Source organism: Panicum hallii, chromosome 3, assembly GCF_002211085.1.
Source record: "Panicum hallii strain FIL2 chromosome 3, PHallii_v3.1, whole genome shotgun sequence".
Lineage (NCBI taxonomy): Eukaryota > Viridiplantae > Streptophyta > Magnoliopsida > Poales > Poaceae > Panicum > Panicum hallii.
The window spans coordinates 19,306,852-19,323,893 of record NC_038044.1 but is presented as its reverse complement, the minus strand read 5'-3'; the positions used below and the strand labels follow the sequence as shown (position 1 = coordinate 19,323,893).

The window sequence follows — 17,042 nt, the reverse complement described above, 5'->3', positions numbered from 1 at the left end:
CCAGATTAAAGAGCATAAACAATTGAATGAACCAGTTCAACATTCCAGATCTAGTTACTTCAACATCATCACAAGGTTTATATTTCTAGATTTGCTAGGACAGAGGTTACCACATGGCAAACGCTATGAAGATGGAACAGAGCAAAAGATGGCCTGAAATGAGTGACATCAGCACATCGGTTTTGGAAAGTCATAGCATACTTTGATGCCCAATATCATTGCAAATATGCAGCCTACCTATCGGGCCATAGCAAGGTAGTCTCATGGCTTCACAGGAACTAAACCACCATGATCCCTGAAACCTTCAAATTTAATCCCACCCTTATATGCCTTAACAACATCTGGCACATCATGAGCATACCTCAACACATACCTCTGAGAGAACTTGCTGGTAGTACAGAGCAATGCTGAAAGTAACTTGATTCTTGGCTCAATCTTCCCCTCCCTCATCAACACATCCAGCACAGCGCACCTTGGTTTGATGCACTTCTCCACGCTACACCCCATAAGCACAGGGTGCCCCATTACATCGCTTAATTCAAGTTTCAGCTCGTCCAGGTAGAACCGCAGCTTCTTCGTTATGTTCTCCTCGGAATGGAGCATCATCGTGGGCTGCTGCTTCAACGCCTTGAGCAGCTCGCCCTCGGACACTCCAAAGCTCTGGTACAGGGCCACCTTTCGCAGCCACGTCTCCCTACTGAGGCAGCTGCGCGCGCGGATGCCGTAGAGAAAGCCTGTAGTATTTACTCTCGCGCCGAGCGCCTTGAGGTCCTTGAAGATCTCGCACATGCGGTCGGGCGAAATCAGGAGCACGCTCATCCCCAAGATGAGGAGCTTCGAGATGGACTCCTCGCGGAGCCCGAGGCGGCGGAGGGTGTCCACGCAGGGGCGCATTTGCTTCTCCAGATCAGCCCCGAGGGCGCGCGGGTTGCGGAAGATCGCTCGGCAGACGTCGCGGTCGGTGCCGACGATGCCACGGAGGAACTGGATGCATGGGACGAGGTGCTTGTTGAGGCTGCGCGTGAGGAGGATCGGCGTGGTGGCGAACCTCGGGGGCTGGACGCCGAGGGAGGCGAAGAAATCGAGCTTGGGGCGGAGGATCCGGTCGGGGTCGAGGTTGAGGATCACTGGGGCTTGGCGGACTATCTTGGTGATGTGCACGTCGCTGAACCCATAGCTGCGGAAGAGTGCGAGGACGGCGTCGGTCCTCTCTGTGGAGCGGATGCGGAGCTTGCGGGCGGCCGCGGCGGTGGGGGAGAGTCCGCGCGAGATCAAGTAGGAGACGGTGGCGGGGCAGGGCTCGGAGATGGGGGAGCCCGCGGGGAAAGCTGAGGAGTATCCGCGGGAGAGGAGGGCGTTCATGGGGTTGGGCTGGCTGGGGTTTGTGCCGGCGGCGGAGGGGATTCGGTGGAGGCGGAGGAGCCGCCGCCGGCAGATGGAGGTGAACATATCGGGTGTCCGGTCAGGTGTCGGGTGAGGCCTGCTACAGCTACACGCCTACACCGGATTGGAGTGGAGGTCGGCACACGGTGGGGGATTTTCACATTTTGGAGGGTTTTTAGGCACCAGTCAGTCCAGCAGCCAGCCACTCCCGCCGCAAAGGGGCAAAAAAAAAGGCCCAGTTCGAAAAGAGCCCGAGTTCAGCTAGGGTCCAGCCCAACAAATCAGCCTATGACCTCTCAAAAAAAAACAAATGTTCGTTACAATTGTAATCTTCAAACCCGCCATCCATTTATATGAAAAGATGTTTTGAGTATAAATATATTATTAGTTTGGATAAAATTGAGGTAAATTAGCTTTGAATCTTCAATAAAATAAGATCTTGATTAATAAGGCCGTGATTTTTTTATAATTCTACGATCTTCTTAACCTATGTTACATGTCCTTTCCTATCGAAAGGAGGAGGGGGAGGGGGACTAGCGCGCATACCATGAGTCATGCGTGCTACTGCAAAATGAGGAGTCATAGAAGTCGCTGACGTCGCTGCCAGGTGGGTCCGAACTCCTATTCTCCTTCTACCTCGCGCAGCGGCGGCCGAAGTTCGGGGAGGGGGGGCTGCGGGGGCTTCCGGTGGCCGGCGCCCTTAGAAGAGGGGGTGGGGCGGTAGGGACGACTGGCGGTGGCGGCGGTGGCGTGGCGAGACGGTGGGAGCTGCTTGCCGGCGGCGGTTGGGTAGACAAACGGTGGCCTAGGACAAGGGCTGCGGCCCAACAGCTCGATGGCAGTGGCAGGTTGCAGGCAGCCGCCGCCGGAGACGAGGAAGGTTGATGGCGGTGGGGGCGGAGGCTGTCGTGGGTCTTTTCTGTGATGTAACTGCACACAATTGCACACGCTGCTACGAATAGCCCGCCGAACTAGAGTATATCATCATTCTATAACGGTTCCGGTAGACTGTATATAGGATCTTTGGGCATTCTTCTCCCTCTCTTAATAGATTTTAATATCAACAGGTACACGGTGGTTTGGAAAAACATTTGCACATTCCTACCAGAGCTGGCATCACCTTTCTTCCATTACCATACGCTTACTACTTTCTTAGACCACAATTTTTCTTCTCTAATTCTAGAACGTGTCCCTCCATAATGAACCTCGTTGTGCATATATTTACCCACTATATAATTATTGAAACATAATATATATTTGTTCGCTTGGCTTTCTTACGCTTATCTTGCGGCTACCAACCCGCTGCTTAATACCCCGTACACGTAAGGAAGAAAGGAAAAATTAGTTACAAGAACCCTATTTTAGCCTTTGAATTGGAACCAAATTCGAAACGAGAGGAGTCATGGATGTCCAACCATGACTATTTTCCTTATACGATGGGAGAAAGAGATGTGGGAGGAAGAAAATATTACCCACGTGTTACTAAGAGGGATGAGAGGAGGATGCATTATAAAATCTAGGTTGCCAAACAACTATCAAGTTTTTCAATTCAAATTTTTAGAAATTTAGATATCCATAATCTACTCTTCAAGATCTCTAGCCGAAACAAGTACACCTTAATTACCATCTTTTTTTACTTAATGGGAGATATTTCCCGTGGTTATTTAAGGATGATCACTTTTTTCATGTACTCTTCACGTCTACAAAATTATGTGGTTAATGCATAAACCCGGAATACATAATCGATAAAAAAGTAGCAAATCTTTTCGCAGTGGCTATTTTTATTAGCGTTGGCAAGGAAAACAAAGTCATGGCGTGCCCCCGTTAGCAACCAAACGTGATCTTGCAATGTTTGCTGCCTATAAACGCATAATACGACACTCGGGTGCAATTTAACTGAAAATTTGTACATTTTTGTCATCATAGAGTATGACGCCGAGCAGCCCTTTTTAACGAAAAAAAAAGAGAAATCACCGGGGATCTTCAACCCGTCTGGCCGGCACCCGCACCGCTGGCTTCCTCTTTGGTCTTGCACCGCCCCCGCGCGGCTCCATCCCATCGCCCCCCCAAACCTCTTCCCCTCGCTCACCTCTTATTCTTACCACTCCCAAGTCCCAATGATGAAGTCCCTCCTCTTCTCCGCCCACCCCACGCCGCCGCTCCTCCCCGCCCCGCGCCTCCGCAGGCTCCTCCGCCTCCGCGCCTCCTCCACCTCCGCCTCCCCCTCCGCACCGCCCCGCGCCGGCCGCCGCCCCCCCCGCCCCGTGCCGTCGCGCCGCCCATCCCCCTCCTCCCTCTACGCCCGGCCCAGCCTCCTCGACATGGAGCGCGAGCGCGCCGCCCGCCGCGCTGACGTCGACGCCTTCCTCGCCTCCCTCGGCGTGGACCCGGGCGAGCTCGCTGGCCTCGAGCTCCCGGTCACCGTCGACGTCATGCGGGAGCGCGCCGAGTTCCTCGCCTCCCTCGGCCTCACCCGCGAGGACCTCGCAGACTACCCGCTCGCGCTCGGCTGCAGCGTGCGCAAGAACATGGTCCCCGTCCTCGATTACCTCGGCAAGCTCGGCGTCCGCCGCGACGCGCTCCCGGACCTGCTCCGCCGCTACCCGCAGGTCCTGCACGCCAGCGTCGTCGTCGACCTCGCCCCCGTCGTCAAGTACCTCCAGGGGATGGACGTCAGGTCCGTTGACGTGCCGCGCGTGCTCGAGCGCTACCCGGAGCTCCTGGGGTTCAAGCTCGAGGGAACCATGAGCACTTCCATCGCCTACCTCGTCGGCATTGGCGTGGGTAGGCGCCAAATCGGCAGCGTCATCACCCGTTTCCCCGAGGTGCTTGGCATGCGCGTGGGGAAGATTATAAAACCCTTCGTCGAATACCTTGAGGGCATCGGGCTCCAGAAGTTATCTGTTGCAAGGATAATTGAGAAGAAGCCTTATGTCCTTGGGTTTGGATTAGAGGATAAGGTGAAGTCTAACATTGAGGCGCTGATGGAGTTTGGAGTGAGGAAGGAGGCACTAGCCTCCATTGTGATGCAATATCCTGACATTCTTGGACTTGAGCTGAGGGACAAGCTTGTTGCACAGCAGAGCTTGTTTGAGTCAATCATTTTAGTCAGCCGTGATGATTTTGGGAGAGTGATCGAGAGGATGCCACAGGCCATTAATCTTGGACGAACTGCGGTTCTGAAGCATGTCAATTTTCTTACGGCCTGTGGTTTTATGCTCTCGCAAGTTAGCAAGATGGTTGTGGCATGCCCCCAATTGCTCGCACTGAACATGGATATTATGAGGATGAACTTTGAGTACTTCAAGAATGAGATGGAGAGGGATTTGGAGGAGCTGGCTGAGTTCCCTGCATTTTTCACATATGGCCTTGAGTCAACTGTGAGGCCTCGGCATGAGATGGTGTCCAGGAAGGGGTTCACATGCTCTCTTGCATGGCTTCTTAACTGTTCTGATGCCAGATTTGTTGAGCGCATGAAGTATGATACAATCGGAGTTGAGGAAATGGAGGCTGAGGAATCTTCTTACATGAATGCATTTGCGGAGGAGGTAGAAAGTGAGGAGGAAGAGTACAGCGATTATGATGACTCTGATGATGAGTTTGTTCGATAATTGATTGCATCGTATCAATTGCTATCTGATGAGCTTGCATGTAGGCCATAAGCTTGATGCTTTGATGTATATGATGCAGTCATTAGACTGCCAATTTTGAAGCATGTGTGCTTGGTAAACCAAATGCTTTATACATTCAAACTGTAGATTAGATTTCCAGTAGTATATTCAGATATCCTTCAACGTTGTATGTTTAACTGCATAATGATGTACTTGTCATCTTTCTTACTGACATACTTGTATTTCTATGCCAAAGATACATCTGGTCATCTTTCTCATATTTGCTCAGGGGTTATTCTAACAAAGCAGAGGATTGAAGATAGAGAAGAGTGCTGATTGGTTTTATATTGGAAAATCTTGAATGTTGACAGATAGGTCCCAGGTTCCTATTTTTGGGTTGTGGGCTTCTTAACAAATGTTCAGTTACTTCAGTCTGGGAGTCATGTTATGTATCTCAGTTATGTGAGGTTCTGGGGGAAAAGTGGTGCTGTCTGAGCAATGCTTGCAACTTTGAATCACTGCCGTGATTTGTTCAGTCCTGGCAATGATCTGTGCTAGACACTGCCAATGTTTTATATTTTTCTCAATTATATTAACCTCAGGTTTGAATTTTTTGCCCTCTGTTCCCCAAAAAAATGTATGCATAGAGCTCCACCAAACTTCATCAGTATCATATAAACAAATCACATGTTAGACTGTGAAACTTCAAATTCCATGTCCAGCTCTTCCAGTGGAACTTGCTTTATGCATTTTGTTAAAACCTGAGAAATTCATGCTTGACAGCAGGAGAAGTCAGGCATTTTTGTTCAGATATCGTTGGACGTTGTATTTCTCATCTTTCTTACTGACATACTTGGCAAACATATAGTAAACCATCTTTCTCATGTATGAGCTGGGTTAATAACAAGAGCGGAGGCCTGAAGATGGAGAGAGTGCTGATGAAACATAGGTTCCAGGTTCCGATCTTTTGGGTGTCAGCTCCTCAAATGTTCAGTTACTCCAGTTTCAGTCTGGGAGTCACACTATTTGTCTCAGTTATGTGAGGTTCTGGATGTGTTGCGAAACTTGAGCAATGCTTGCAACTTTGAATCACTGGCCTGATTGGTTGAGTCCTGGAAATGATCTGTGCTGGACACTGTAAATTTGTTCCATCTTTTTTCTCAATTTTGTTAATCTTGGGTTGGATTTTCTCTCTCTGTTCCCCAAAAATTCTATGATAGACCTCCACCGAGCTCATCAGTAATTCAGTATCATACTATCATGTAAACAATTCACATGTCTCTTTATATCTCTATCTGAATAGATATTTTGGTTAAAAATTACCCTTCAACAGCCTCTTCGATTCGATATCTAAATATAGACATCCTTTGTTCCGAATTTTCTCGTTAGCTAAAGATGGAGAGCGAGAATTGCTCTCTAGACTACCCATAAGATATAGAAAAGCTGTTGGAGAGTATAGAAATATATAAAATGATTTTAACTGAAGTGACTCTCTAAATGATGATTTAAAGAGTAGATTTTAGAAAAGCTTTTGAAGATGCTCTTAGAATGTGAAACTTCAAATTTATTGCCCAGCAATTCCAATAAGACTTGCTTTGTGCATTTTGTTAAAACCTGAGAAGATATTGCTAGACAGCATGAGAAGCCAGGCATTTATGTTCAGTTCGAGAGATTTCTTGGCTTTAGCCATCAGATACTAATTGAATTTGAATCCGTTCTTCTCATTAACAGTGCAGGTTAAAACTAGTCAAACATGTAAAAAAAGGAATAAAGGGAAAGCTATTTTCAAGGAACTATTGCATTTGCAGAGTCGTGCATCCATGGAAATCCAGAGCACGAGTCCAGAACCTTATCAGGCAACGAACGAGACACGTCGCACTGCTGCCGCGAGACATGGGCGTCCCGCGTCTGCTGAGGTTGAGGACGATGGCATCGCACTCGTGCCCCCGCCCCGCCGCCGTGGCGCCGCGCGCCTCGCGCCCGCTCTCCTCCCTCCTCCTCGCCCCCTCGCCGGCCGCCGCGCGCCCTCGGCCCGCGCCCCTCTCGTGCGCGGCGCGGCCGTGCAGGGGCCTCGCGGCGGCGTCCCCGTCGCGCGGCGCGGCGGTACGGAGATTCCCGGGCGTGGCGGCGATGTCGTCGTCGACCCCGCCGCCAGGGCCCGTGCAGAAGTCGGAGGAGGAGTGGCAGGCCATCCTCACGCCGGAGCAGTTTAACATCCTCCGCCTCAAGGGCACCGAGTAAGATTTGGACGGCACATAGCCACATCTCTGGTCCTTCGCTATTGTTAGTTTTAGTAATACGCTGGATAATCAACGGATACTGATCAACCCAAGTTAAACTCAATTGGACAAGCATAAAAAAAGATGTCCTAGAAATGCACAGCACCATGCTTCCATGTTATGCATATCACTGAATTGATAGCTAACCTCCCACATGACAGCGCTGTGCATTTTTAGCTGCAAAACCTGATTCTGACTTTCTACCCGTATTTGCATAGTACGTTTGTAGCTGGCTTGTAAAATGTTGAAGAATTTGTAATTAGAGCAGGAAAATGCTGATGGAGTTGTTGAAACAAGGATCAAAGGCACCTAGTCTGATTACTAAATCACAGCAGTCATCTTATCAGTAGCTATTTTGAACTACTGCATGTTTTGTACTGAAATGTAATGACACAAAAATCTATGTAGAAGTCAAGACAGCAATCTGGTATTGCCCTTGACTCCTAATCGTAGCTCAAGAGAACTATAGCTGTGCATTCTCAACCAAAAAAACTGGTAAATTGCTCTTGAAAGATGTCTAGCAATCTGGTATATGGTGTGGTGAAAGATGTTTCTCCGTTAAACTGTTCTGAATCCGTTTGATCATCTGATTTCCTAGGTACCCTGGAACTGGTGAATATGACAAGTTTTTTGATGAGGGCATTTATAAATGTGCTGGATGTGGAACTCCCTTATACAAATCATCTACAAAGTTCAACTCAGGGTGTGGCTGGCCGGCATTCTATGAGGGACTTCCTGGGGCCATAAGACAGACGGTATGTACTATCCTCTGTTGCACACCGGATGAGGAATCATCATTGCTTTATGGCCTTCTTCTCTGCAATCTCCGGTAATTAACCAATCTTGTTCTTCAACACTAGCCGGACCCTGATGGGAGGCGGACAGAGATCACATGTGCTGCCTGTGGAGGACATTTGGGGCATATATTCAAAGGGGAAGGGTTTAAAACGCCTACCAACGAGCGACACTGTGTTAACAGCATTTCTCTCAAGTTCATTCCAGCCTCAGAGGAAGCCTGACGGCAGATGAACACCAACGTGAAACCCAACGACAAAATGAGAGCTTGGCCTTTGTTGGTTGCTTTCACAGTGTAGCCAGATGGAAGTTGTTATTCTTCTGATGATGTCTGAATATGCCTGTAACTGTAATGCTTTGTCAGTAACTAAATTTCAGTTGCAAAATGGTGATCCTGTTGACAAATCAATAAGTTTCTGCTGCAAATGTTCACAGACTTATTTGCATGTTTAGAAGCTTTGAGCCTGTGAGCGTCACCCTTCACAACTAACACGCAAAACTTTAGGAAACGCAAATAACATGGAAAATGTTAGGGGAATGGCGAAGACATGAAGTAATATGGGCTTGGCCGCTGGAGAAGTCACCGTATTTGTTGAAAGGCTCTATAAATTACCACGTTAATTGAAAAAAAGAAAGGATCTATAAATTACCACGTTAATTGAAAAAAGAAAAGAACATATATCATTGGATCTTATGATGATCTAACGATGCAGACTAACCCAAAGAGCCTATATCGAATATGATTAATGAATATATAAATCTAGAATAAAACATTATCTATACCGTCGATTTACATATAGCGGACTATACCATTACCGACTCTGATTATATACCCAGACCCTTTCAGTTCCTCATTTTAGGAAAAAGAATGTCTTGCCATTCATATTCCTTTAAATTGGTATTTTTTTTGTATCCAAATTAAATCTATAGTTGATCTGGAGGCAATATTCAATTTAAAGCCAGAAGCAAGGGCATCATGCCTAGTAGCAGCCAAGTCACCCGCTCACGGTTTGGTTGCGATGATAATAAGAACACATGAGAAGATCATTGAAAGGCATGTCATGACTATGGCACAATTTGATGTAATTTTGATATGGAAAGATCCACAAGTCTACAATTGATAATTTGACGTAGACAGAGAGTACAGACATATTAGTATACAAAGTTATAGTAAGTTAAATTATTACAAAAGCAACATCCAATGTTGACACAGAAAAAATTTACGTATTAGTTGTTTTAATACCTAGTGTTAAATGAAGACATTATTTTGATTGTAGGAACTTTAAGTTACCATGTTAATCGGTGATTATACTTGCATCTATGAATAATAATGCACGAGGAATTATCAGAGCATAGAGAAGATGGATTGCTATATGCTCATGACTGTAAAAAAAACAGCAAAATATTGGATGTTGCTTACTGTGTCATGTACTAAATTTTTAAACCAATAGTTGAAAGCGTCATAAAACATTTGAAATCACCATAAAACATTTGAAAGCATCACAAAGCAGTACACAGCTAAATCCTAAACAAGCATGCAACAGGTGGATTTGTCGATTCTTTGGTCGCCGCCGCCGTCGGCAGCTTAGCTAGGGTTGAGGAGAGAGCACGGGGAAAGGGGGAGAGTGACGCGTCGGTTTTAGGGTTTGTGGAAGATTACTTTAGTATGCTCAGGGGCAAAATTTATAGGGTAACACAAAGAAGGAACAGTGGCGCACTGGAGACAAAACTTTTTCCGTGGCAATTGAGGAATACAAATTTTTTTATAATGATGTGTACGTAATTGACTCAATGAAGAAGGCTCGATCTATTTGGTGCTCACATGACATATTGCTAAACTACCCCTGATTAGAGAAAAGTATATCTTCTAAAGATCAACGGCTCTGATTTTTCTAGGAGAAATTTGGATTTTTACCATCGCAAACGTTGGGCTTCACAAAATTGCCACCGCAAACATAGACTTCGCAAAATCACCATTTATAACATTAACATATTAATTTCATTGCCGTTTTCTCTCTTTTATTCATTTACAATTCCTTTTTCCATTTACTCGGACCTGAAAGGACCAAATTGCCTCTTGTTATGTTTATGTGAAATACCTAGCTAGTGCTAGTGGCTTAGTTCGGCAAAATCGTAGAAGCAGTTTCGTCGGCCTTCGTGTGCTCGCGCCGCTGCCGATTGCCGCCGCCGCCGCCGATTGCCTGACCTTCTCCTTGCGCACAACTAATACTAACGCGCACTACAGGGGCCAGCAGGCTGCAACGCTAGCCTCGGTCTCCCACATTGAGACGCCAATACGCAGCTGCATGGAACCTGATCCACGGTATTTTCATCAGCTCTTTGTTCTGTCTTTCATCGACTTTGGCAGATGAATTGCATTCTAAAAAGTACAACCGAGATGCAGTGCATCCATTTTGAAACTAATAATTCAACACCTGAACAAGCACATACATATCTTCAATTTCATCTGAACAAACAGTAGAACAGCTCCCCCTCCCTCCCTCCCTCCAATCCAGCCTCCTTGCGACTGTACCCGGGCTTCTGGCAGGCGGGCAGGCCGGCAGGCGGGCGAGCGGCGGCATGGGCAGGCCGGCAGGCGGGACGGCGGGTGAGCGGCGGGAGCAGGCAGGCAGGTGGCGGAGAGGGCGGGCACCGGGATGGCAGGCAGCAAGCAGGCAAACGGCCGGCGGCAACAGTGCAGGCGAGGGCCATCGATTCTCAGTCCAGACAGATAACGTTTGGGCCTCAGGGGCAATTTGGTCCTTTTAGATCTAAGTAAATGGAAAAGGATTGCAAATGAATAAAACAGAGAAAACGGCAATGAAATCAATGTCTCAAAAAATGGTGATTTTGCGAAGTTTACGGTGGCAATTTTGCGAAGCCTAACATTTGTGATGTTAAAAATCCAAATTTCTCATTTTTTAGAGGGGAGGAACCATAGAGGTTCCTTCTAGATACCGTAACAACTCTCTAACTTGTAAGTCCTCTTCTCCCCAAGACTGTACAAACACACGACAGGCTCACCAAGGATTCAGAGGTATAGAGCAGGAACGGCGTCTGGGAGCGCTTGTACTGTCCATGGTCACGCAGGGTGGTGTAGGCATAGTGCCAAGACGAGCAGACAGAGCTCACCCTCACCAGGTCAGGGATCTCAAGGGTGTGGCAAATATATCCATCATATCCTGAGGAAGCTCCTAACGAAGTCCCAATCGATGGAGGGTGAACGTGCCCGTCTTCTCTGAATTTCTTAAGTAAACCGGTAAAGCCGACGGTTGGAATTAGAGGCAAAATATGATTCATTTTAATTCGAAATATAAGATAATGATAGATATGATAATAGAAATATGAGCGTGGTTTATTATGCTTGCTACAACGATAAATTTAAACAAGAAGTTTAGGATGTACTCAGAAGCGGAGCCGGATGCGTTGTTATCCTAATCAGTCGATATTCTGATCGGACTTGCTTGTTTGATATAGTTGATCAAAAATTGATGCCGTGTCCGCTGGAAGTAGTTGTTCACAGCGGGGAGTTGATGCAGCGAGCAGTCACGCTCTCTAAAAATTTGATCGCCCTCTACTCGGTGTAGTGTTTCAAAGAGGACGGAATTCCGGAGGTCTGCTCTTCCAGTAAGTGCGCTCATACTACTAGAACGGGGATGTAGAGGAGCAGAGCAAGTGGAGAACGTGGAAGAGGATAGGAAGGCGCACGCGCGTGGCACCCTTCTATCTCTTTTCACCTTCTTACCATATTGAACAAACTCCATCTTATAAATTGATTAGGGATCCTCTCAACTCCCAACTTTCAAGGTGGTTTAACCACTGGTGTTACTATCATCATTTAACCACTGCTGTTACTATCATCATTTTCTATGGATCTTGAAATTATCTGATTAATTGGTTTAATATCCTAGACCCAATTAATGCAACAGTGACAAAGCAACCTTTGGCAAAATTCTAGAGATCAGAGATAACAAATTTCTTGGGTGCATAGCCAGACTCTAAAGGCCTGTAATCTCAGCTGTGCTACGTGTCTCCATTGGAAGATGAATTATTGCTTCTCCGCAGGAATGCTTGCAAAGCTGCGGGTTTTGATGGAGCTAGGGCAGCCTCCGCCCTCCTAACTCACTTACTCCATCCGTTTCAGAAAAAATACAATTCTAATCTTTTTTTATACATTAGTGGTGGTGTGAAAAGATTCTTTCATCCTTATTTATTTGCCACATATAGTTAGTTTTGGTGTGCAAATTAAATCTCACCAGATAGTTGAGATCTAATTTCTAGAATTATATTTCTTTTTAAAAAATAAATGCAAGATTGCACTTTTCATTAAAACGGAGGGAGTACATAGAGGATGGAACAACCCAGCCGAGGTCTCCTTGTCCGAGTAGAGGAACATCCGAATCCACGCAGGCAGGCAGGAACCATGCGGCTATTACCGGAAGCCCAGAACAGCTTCACCAGTATCCGTTTTCGTCGGAGGTAAAAAGGAGATTCGGACTCGAACCAAACCTGTTGTCTTCCGACCCTGATTCCACAAAGACCGAAGAGACGGGGCACTAACCGACAGCAAGTAACATCCGTAGGGTGAAGGCGGGAGAACCATCGGTTCCCCATCCCTTGCCCCCTCTCGCTCCTCATCTCTCCACTCCACATAATCCTCGAGAGCAATGCAACTGTTGGTAAGCAACCCGGTCAGCGGCGGCAGCGGCTGCGCGTTTGTGCCAGTTGCAGCCGCACTGCGGCCACCGTCGGCCACGCTCTCCTGGGGCTGGGGAAGGGCGGGCTGCAGGCGGAGGAAGCTCAATTTAGCGCGCGCAAGTACCGATGGTTCGGGGTCCGGCGCTGCGGCGGCCGAGGCATCCACCGTGGGAGACAACATGGAAGGGGAGGAAAGCGGCGGTGGGGAGGGATTTGCTTCGGCTGACTCATCTGCAGGGAAGCAACCGCCTCCCGTCAATCCCAAGATCGAAAAGGAGCTCAAGAAGGTTTGTTTGACAATTTTAGTAGGAGAGGAGTAATTGTTTTAGATGATGTACCATCAATCCAAATTTTTGTTTTTATTTTCTATGGCACAGTAGTTCAGAAGATTTGTATAAAAGAATGGGTCAATCTTTTGCTGATACAGCTAACAAAGTTCGCTATTGAATCAACTAATTTTACGTGTGTGTGTGAATTGTGACCCTCCAGCTTGTGCAACACAGTTGTTATTGCTGATACATTCCTGATTGTAATTATGATACGTTGCTGAACAACAGGCAGTTCAGAAGACTGCGGCAACCTTTGCACCGAGGGCGTCCACGAAAACAAAGAACCCTGCTGTCCCTGGAAGTGCCCTGTACACTGTTTTTGAAGTCCAGGGATATGTCTCCATGCTTTTGGGAGGAGCCCTTTCCTTTAATCTCGTGTTCCCATCAAATGAACCTGACATCTGGAGGTTGATGGGAATGTGGTCCATTTGGATGTTCAGTAAGTAAGAATTTTGCAAGTTATGTTCCTAGTAAAAGCATGGATTTTCACTTCAATTGATATGGTTTACTAGAACCTAATAATGTTTATATCAGTGTTGCAGTCTTGAACTGCTCTTTCTTCCTCGCACTCCAGAGTAGGAAGTGATGGATTTGTTGTGTCGCATCGACCTAGTTGAGATCTTTAGGACATTGGTGCATGTTGTCTTTGTTGCCCTGCAGTTCTAAATTCTGCTAAATGAATTGCCAATGCATCTGATCTATCTACCCATTCTTCTCTGGATTAATTTTAACTACCGTTCGTATTAACATTCGATAATAACCCTGTTTTAATCAGGTGCAGGAACTAGCATTTTACTGATAATGACTAGTGCCGACCTTATATTTTCTGTTCTGAAACATGGGAAAATAGTGTTTAACTAGCTAGAAACATTATATTGTACTATATCCATTTCCGCCTGTGTTTGCTTGTGGTGATTGGGCATACCTAGTGTTGCATAATATAGCAAAAAAAAACATTTCTTTTAAGAAAGTTATAGTAAATGCGTCAATTTTTTTTTACTTCCCACCATGGTCTATATATGTTTGATTTCACGTACACAAACAAATATGATGAGATTGAAGTATCTTCTCTTCCTGCTATGATCTTGCTCTTTTGCCAAACTATTTACTTGAACAGTTGGATATGCTTTGTAGGCTTGAAGCTGAAAGCCCAATGTCAGTGCAATCAACTATCCAGAAATCTGAGACATAATCAATTCTATTTGATTTAGTAAATATGGAATACCACCCATTTGAAAGATCCATGGCTCTGGTCGTTCTGCAGAGTCTTTTATGTTATTCGTGGAATTAACTAACAAATTCAAGCTTGAAATCCGTGGGACCTATGAAATGGATTTGATGTGGCCGCGGTTGCCTTAGTGAGGTCTCAAACCTAAGGCCACTAGGCTCTGATAGTCTGATATCTTATTTGAGTTAAATGCACTCAACGGTTCACTTAAAATCTCAACTAATGAGGAAAGGTGGAAACAATATTTGAGCATTATTGTTCAATGAAAAATTCCTCCAGTTGGTGTTGGAGTTACAAGAATTTAAAACTTTGTGGCCATGTTATTGAAAAATGCTGACTCCTATTTGTTTCTTATACTTTTCCTCGGTATACTAACTGAGTGTTATCTACTTCTGCAGCTATACCTTCACTTCGGGCCCGTGACTGCTCAAACAAGGAGAAAGAGGCTCTCAACTACTTATTTCTCCTGATTCCCCTGATCAATGTTATAATTCCATTCTTCGTGAAATCCTTCGCTGTTGTCTGGTCCGCAGATACAGTTGCTTTCTTTGTGATGTATGCATGGAAGGTAACTTCTTATACTAATGTTTGCTGCTCCTTCAGATCAAGTCATTAAAATATAATTAATCATATTCTTTCTGCACAGCTTGGATGGCTGCAAAGTTCGGAGTAAAACATTTTCAGTGTGCTTTCTTGGTGATGTATGCATGGAAGGTACTTTGTCATGTTAATGCTGTTTGCTCCTTCAGGATTAAGTTCTTAACATATGTTTTATATAAACCATATTCTGTCTGCACAGCTTGAATGACTGGCTGCAATGGGCGGAGTGAAGAGCTTTTGTGCTTGAAGAAACATTGGTCCTCAATTTTTTGGTCTTTTGGGGGGGACTGTTTGATTAGTTTGTTTCAATATCTAGTGCATATAGCCTTTTATATCTTGTGTGTATGCAGGGGCCAGGGGGGCATGGAAAAACATGCTTTGACCATTTAAGTGATAAATAGATGTATCTGTAGTCTTAAAATTTTGTTTGACTAAACTAGGCAGTCTAGATGGGTTTCAATTTCCCAACAGATGTTCTCCTGGATAATAGCTGAGGTTGTTCTGAAGAAAAAGGAAGTACCAAATGAAGTCAGATGAAGCAACAAGCGTAACTTCAACACATTTGTATAGTTCAAGTCAGATCTGAGACTTTTGGACCCATATTACCACGAAAGAATATAATGTTGCCCATGGCTTCTGTTCTAACATGAGTGCATGCTTACGAAGTTCAGATACTTTTGTTCTAATGTGGCGCTCAGTGACAACTGCCCTGGCCCCTTGTTCTAGAATATGAGCTGCACGGAGCATACTGTAATTATGTACATGCAGATTAGAAACTGGGTGGCTGAATTTCACCTTAATTTGCTGGCATCCAGACCAGACAACAAGAGAAGAACTGTGTACTCTCTGTTACAAGGGAGAAGTGAGTTTTTAGATAAAGGATGAACCCCCTCTATATCCACAAGCTGGATATATATAGCCACAAGTTACAAGAGTTATTAGATTCTAAATCTCAAATGAGGGTTTCAAAAATATAAGAAAAAACTCTAAAATAAAGGAAGAAAACTAGAAGACTAAGCTTTAATCTTCTTCTTCATTCACGTTTCATCCTTGCAAGATCTTATCGCAACACCAAATAATCACATCAATCGTTTTCTTAAAAACTTGATGTAGAAATCATCTTATGCCACTGAAATGACACAGCCAAATCAAAGGATCTCCAAGACGATCCTCTAAGAAGAAAACGATATCTAAGACACCATCGCCGCCACGTCAGAATTGGATTTTCACATGAAAATCCACCAACAACTGCAGGAGACATTGGATGTGGAAGAATGCCGTGACAATACCTCTTTTTTAGAAAGGGCACTTGAGAGCGTCGCCATCATCGTAGCCTGATTTTCGGCTGCATCTAGAGAACCCCACGCATATCCGGCCCCCTTACCGGCACCAGCACCTCCGAGCACAAGGGAGAGGTGAGTTGGTGTGCTCTCGTTTACTCATTTACAAGAGAGAAGTGAGTTGTGCTTATTATCATTAGATTACAGCTCTATTTGTTTCCGATTATAAGCAGCGTATCAGCGAGAATAAGCGAAGAGCTCACCCATAAGTTAGTTGCACTGTAGCAAGAAGTCTTTTTTCTCTCTCTTCCCTCTACCTCTCACATCCGGCGGACCGGCTCCGGCTCCTACGACAGCACAGCGCTGTTGTCATAAGGAGCCGGAGCCCTCCGAAGCCCGGCCAAACGGCCTCTAGAGAAGTCCAGAAACACCGTGACGTGAGATAATGGGGTGGGTTAGGTCCTGGGTTATCACTTCCTAATCCTATTCCCTTGTTCGGATGATGTGGGATGAAGGCACAAGGAAACGAAAAAGGAAGGGAGAAAAAAAAAAGAGTACAAGGCCAATCCATTGTTACCAGCGATATGGATGTGAATGCGTCTGCGATTCAAGATAAACTCCAGCCAAGAGCACCATCCCGCAAGCTTGAGAATCGCGTGACGCCTCCAATTGCGAGCATCCGGCGGCTCGGTGGACCAGCGTGGTCAACGGGCGAACGGCAAGCTGTAGCAGAAACGGTGAGCTGTGGCGGCGGCCGACGTGGAGGAGGAGTGAGGGACTCCGCCCTTCTAAACTGTTCTCATCATCTAGCTCACTTCATCTTCAGGCGCTTCGGGGCC

The 17,042-nt window shown here is 45.9% G+C and overlaps 4 protein-coding genes across 5 annotated transcripts; 3 read left to right on the top strand and 1 right to left on the bottom strand.

Moving 5' to 3' along the window:
- Positions 1-27: 27 nt before the first annotated feature.
- LOC112888128 (transcription termination factor MTERF8, chloroplastic-like) lies at positions 28-1,517 on the bottom strand. Its single transcript, XM_025954482.1, has one exon. It carries the CDS (start codon positions 1,447-1,449, stop codon positions 262-264), a length of 1,188 nt encoding a protein of 395 aa, XP_025810267.1. The 5' UTR covers positions 1,450-1,517; the 3' UTR covers positions 28-261.
- A 1,903-nt stretch (positions 1,518-3,420) lies between these two features.
- On the top strand, positions 3,421-5,228 carry LOC112888108 (transcription termination factor MTERF4, chloroplastic). Its single transcript, XM_025954460.1, has one exon. It carries the CDS (start codon positions 3,501-3,503, stop codon positions 4,992-4,994), a length of 1,494 nt encoding a protein of 497 aa, XP_025810245.1. The 5' UTR covers positions 3,421-3,500; the 3' UTR covers positions 4,995-5,228.
- A 1,610-nt stretch (positions 5,229-6,838) lies between these two features.
- Positions 6,839-8,480, top strand: LOC112883962 (peptide methionine sulfoxide reductase B5-like). Its single transcript, XM_025949239.1, has 3 exons — positions 6,839-7,231; positions 7,872-8,028; positions 8,134-8,480. The coding sequence occupies exons 1-3, from the start codon at positions 6,888-6,890 to the stop codon at positions 8,290-8,292; spliced, it is 660 nt and encodes a 219-aa protein (XP_025805024.1). The 5' UTR covers positions 6,839-6,887; the 3' UTR covers positions 8,293-8,480.
- A 4,120-nt stretch (positions 8,481-12,600) lies between these two features.
- On the top strand, positions 12,601-15,570 carry LOC112885042. Of its 2 annotated transcripts, XM_025950713.1 has the most exons (5): positions 12,605-13,053; positions 13,324-13,534; positions 14,722-14,891; positions 14,970-15,037; positions 15,123-15,570. In XM_025950713.1, the coding sequence occupies exons 1-4, from the start codon at positions 12,736-12,738 to the stop codon at positions 14,994-14,996; spliced, it is 726 nt and encodes a 241-aa protein (XP_025806498.1). In that variant the 5' UTR covers positions 12,605-12,735; the 3' UTR covers positions 14,997-15,037; positions 15,123-15,570. The 2 variants fall into 2 exon arrangements, with proteins under 2 accessions (XP_025806499.1, XP_025806498.1); XM_025950714.1 differs by lacking the exon at positions 14,970-15,037 and having other exon boundaries at positions 12,601-13,053.
- Positions 15,571-17,042: the final 1,472 nt, after the last annotated feature.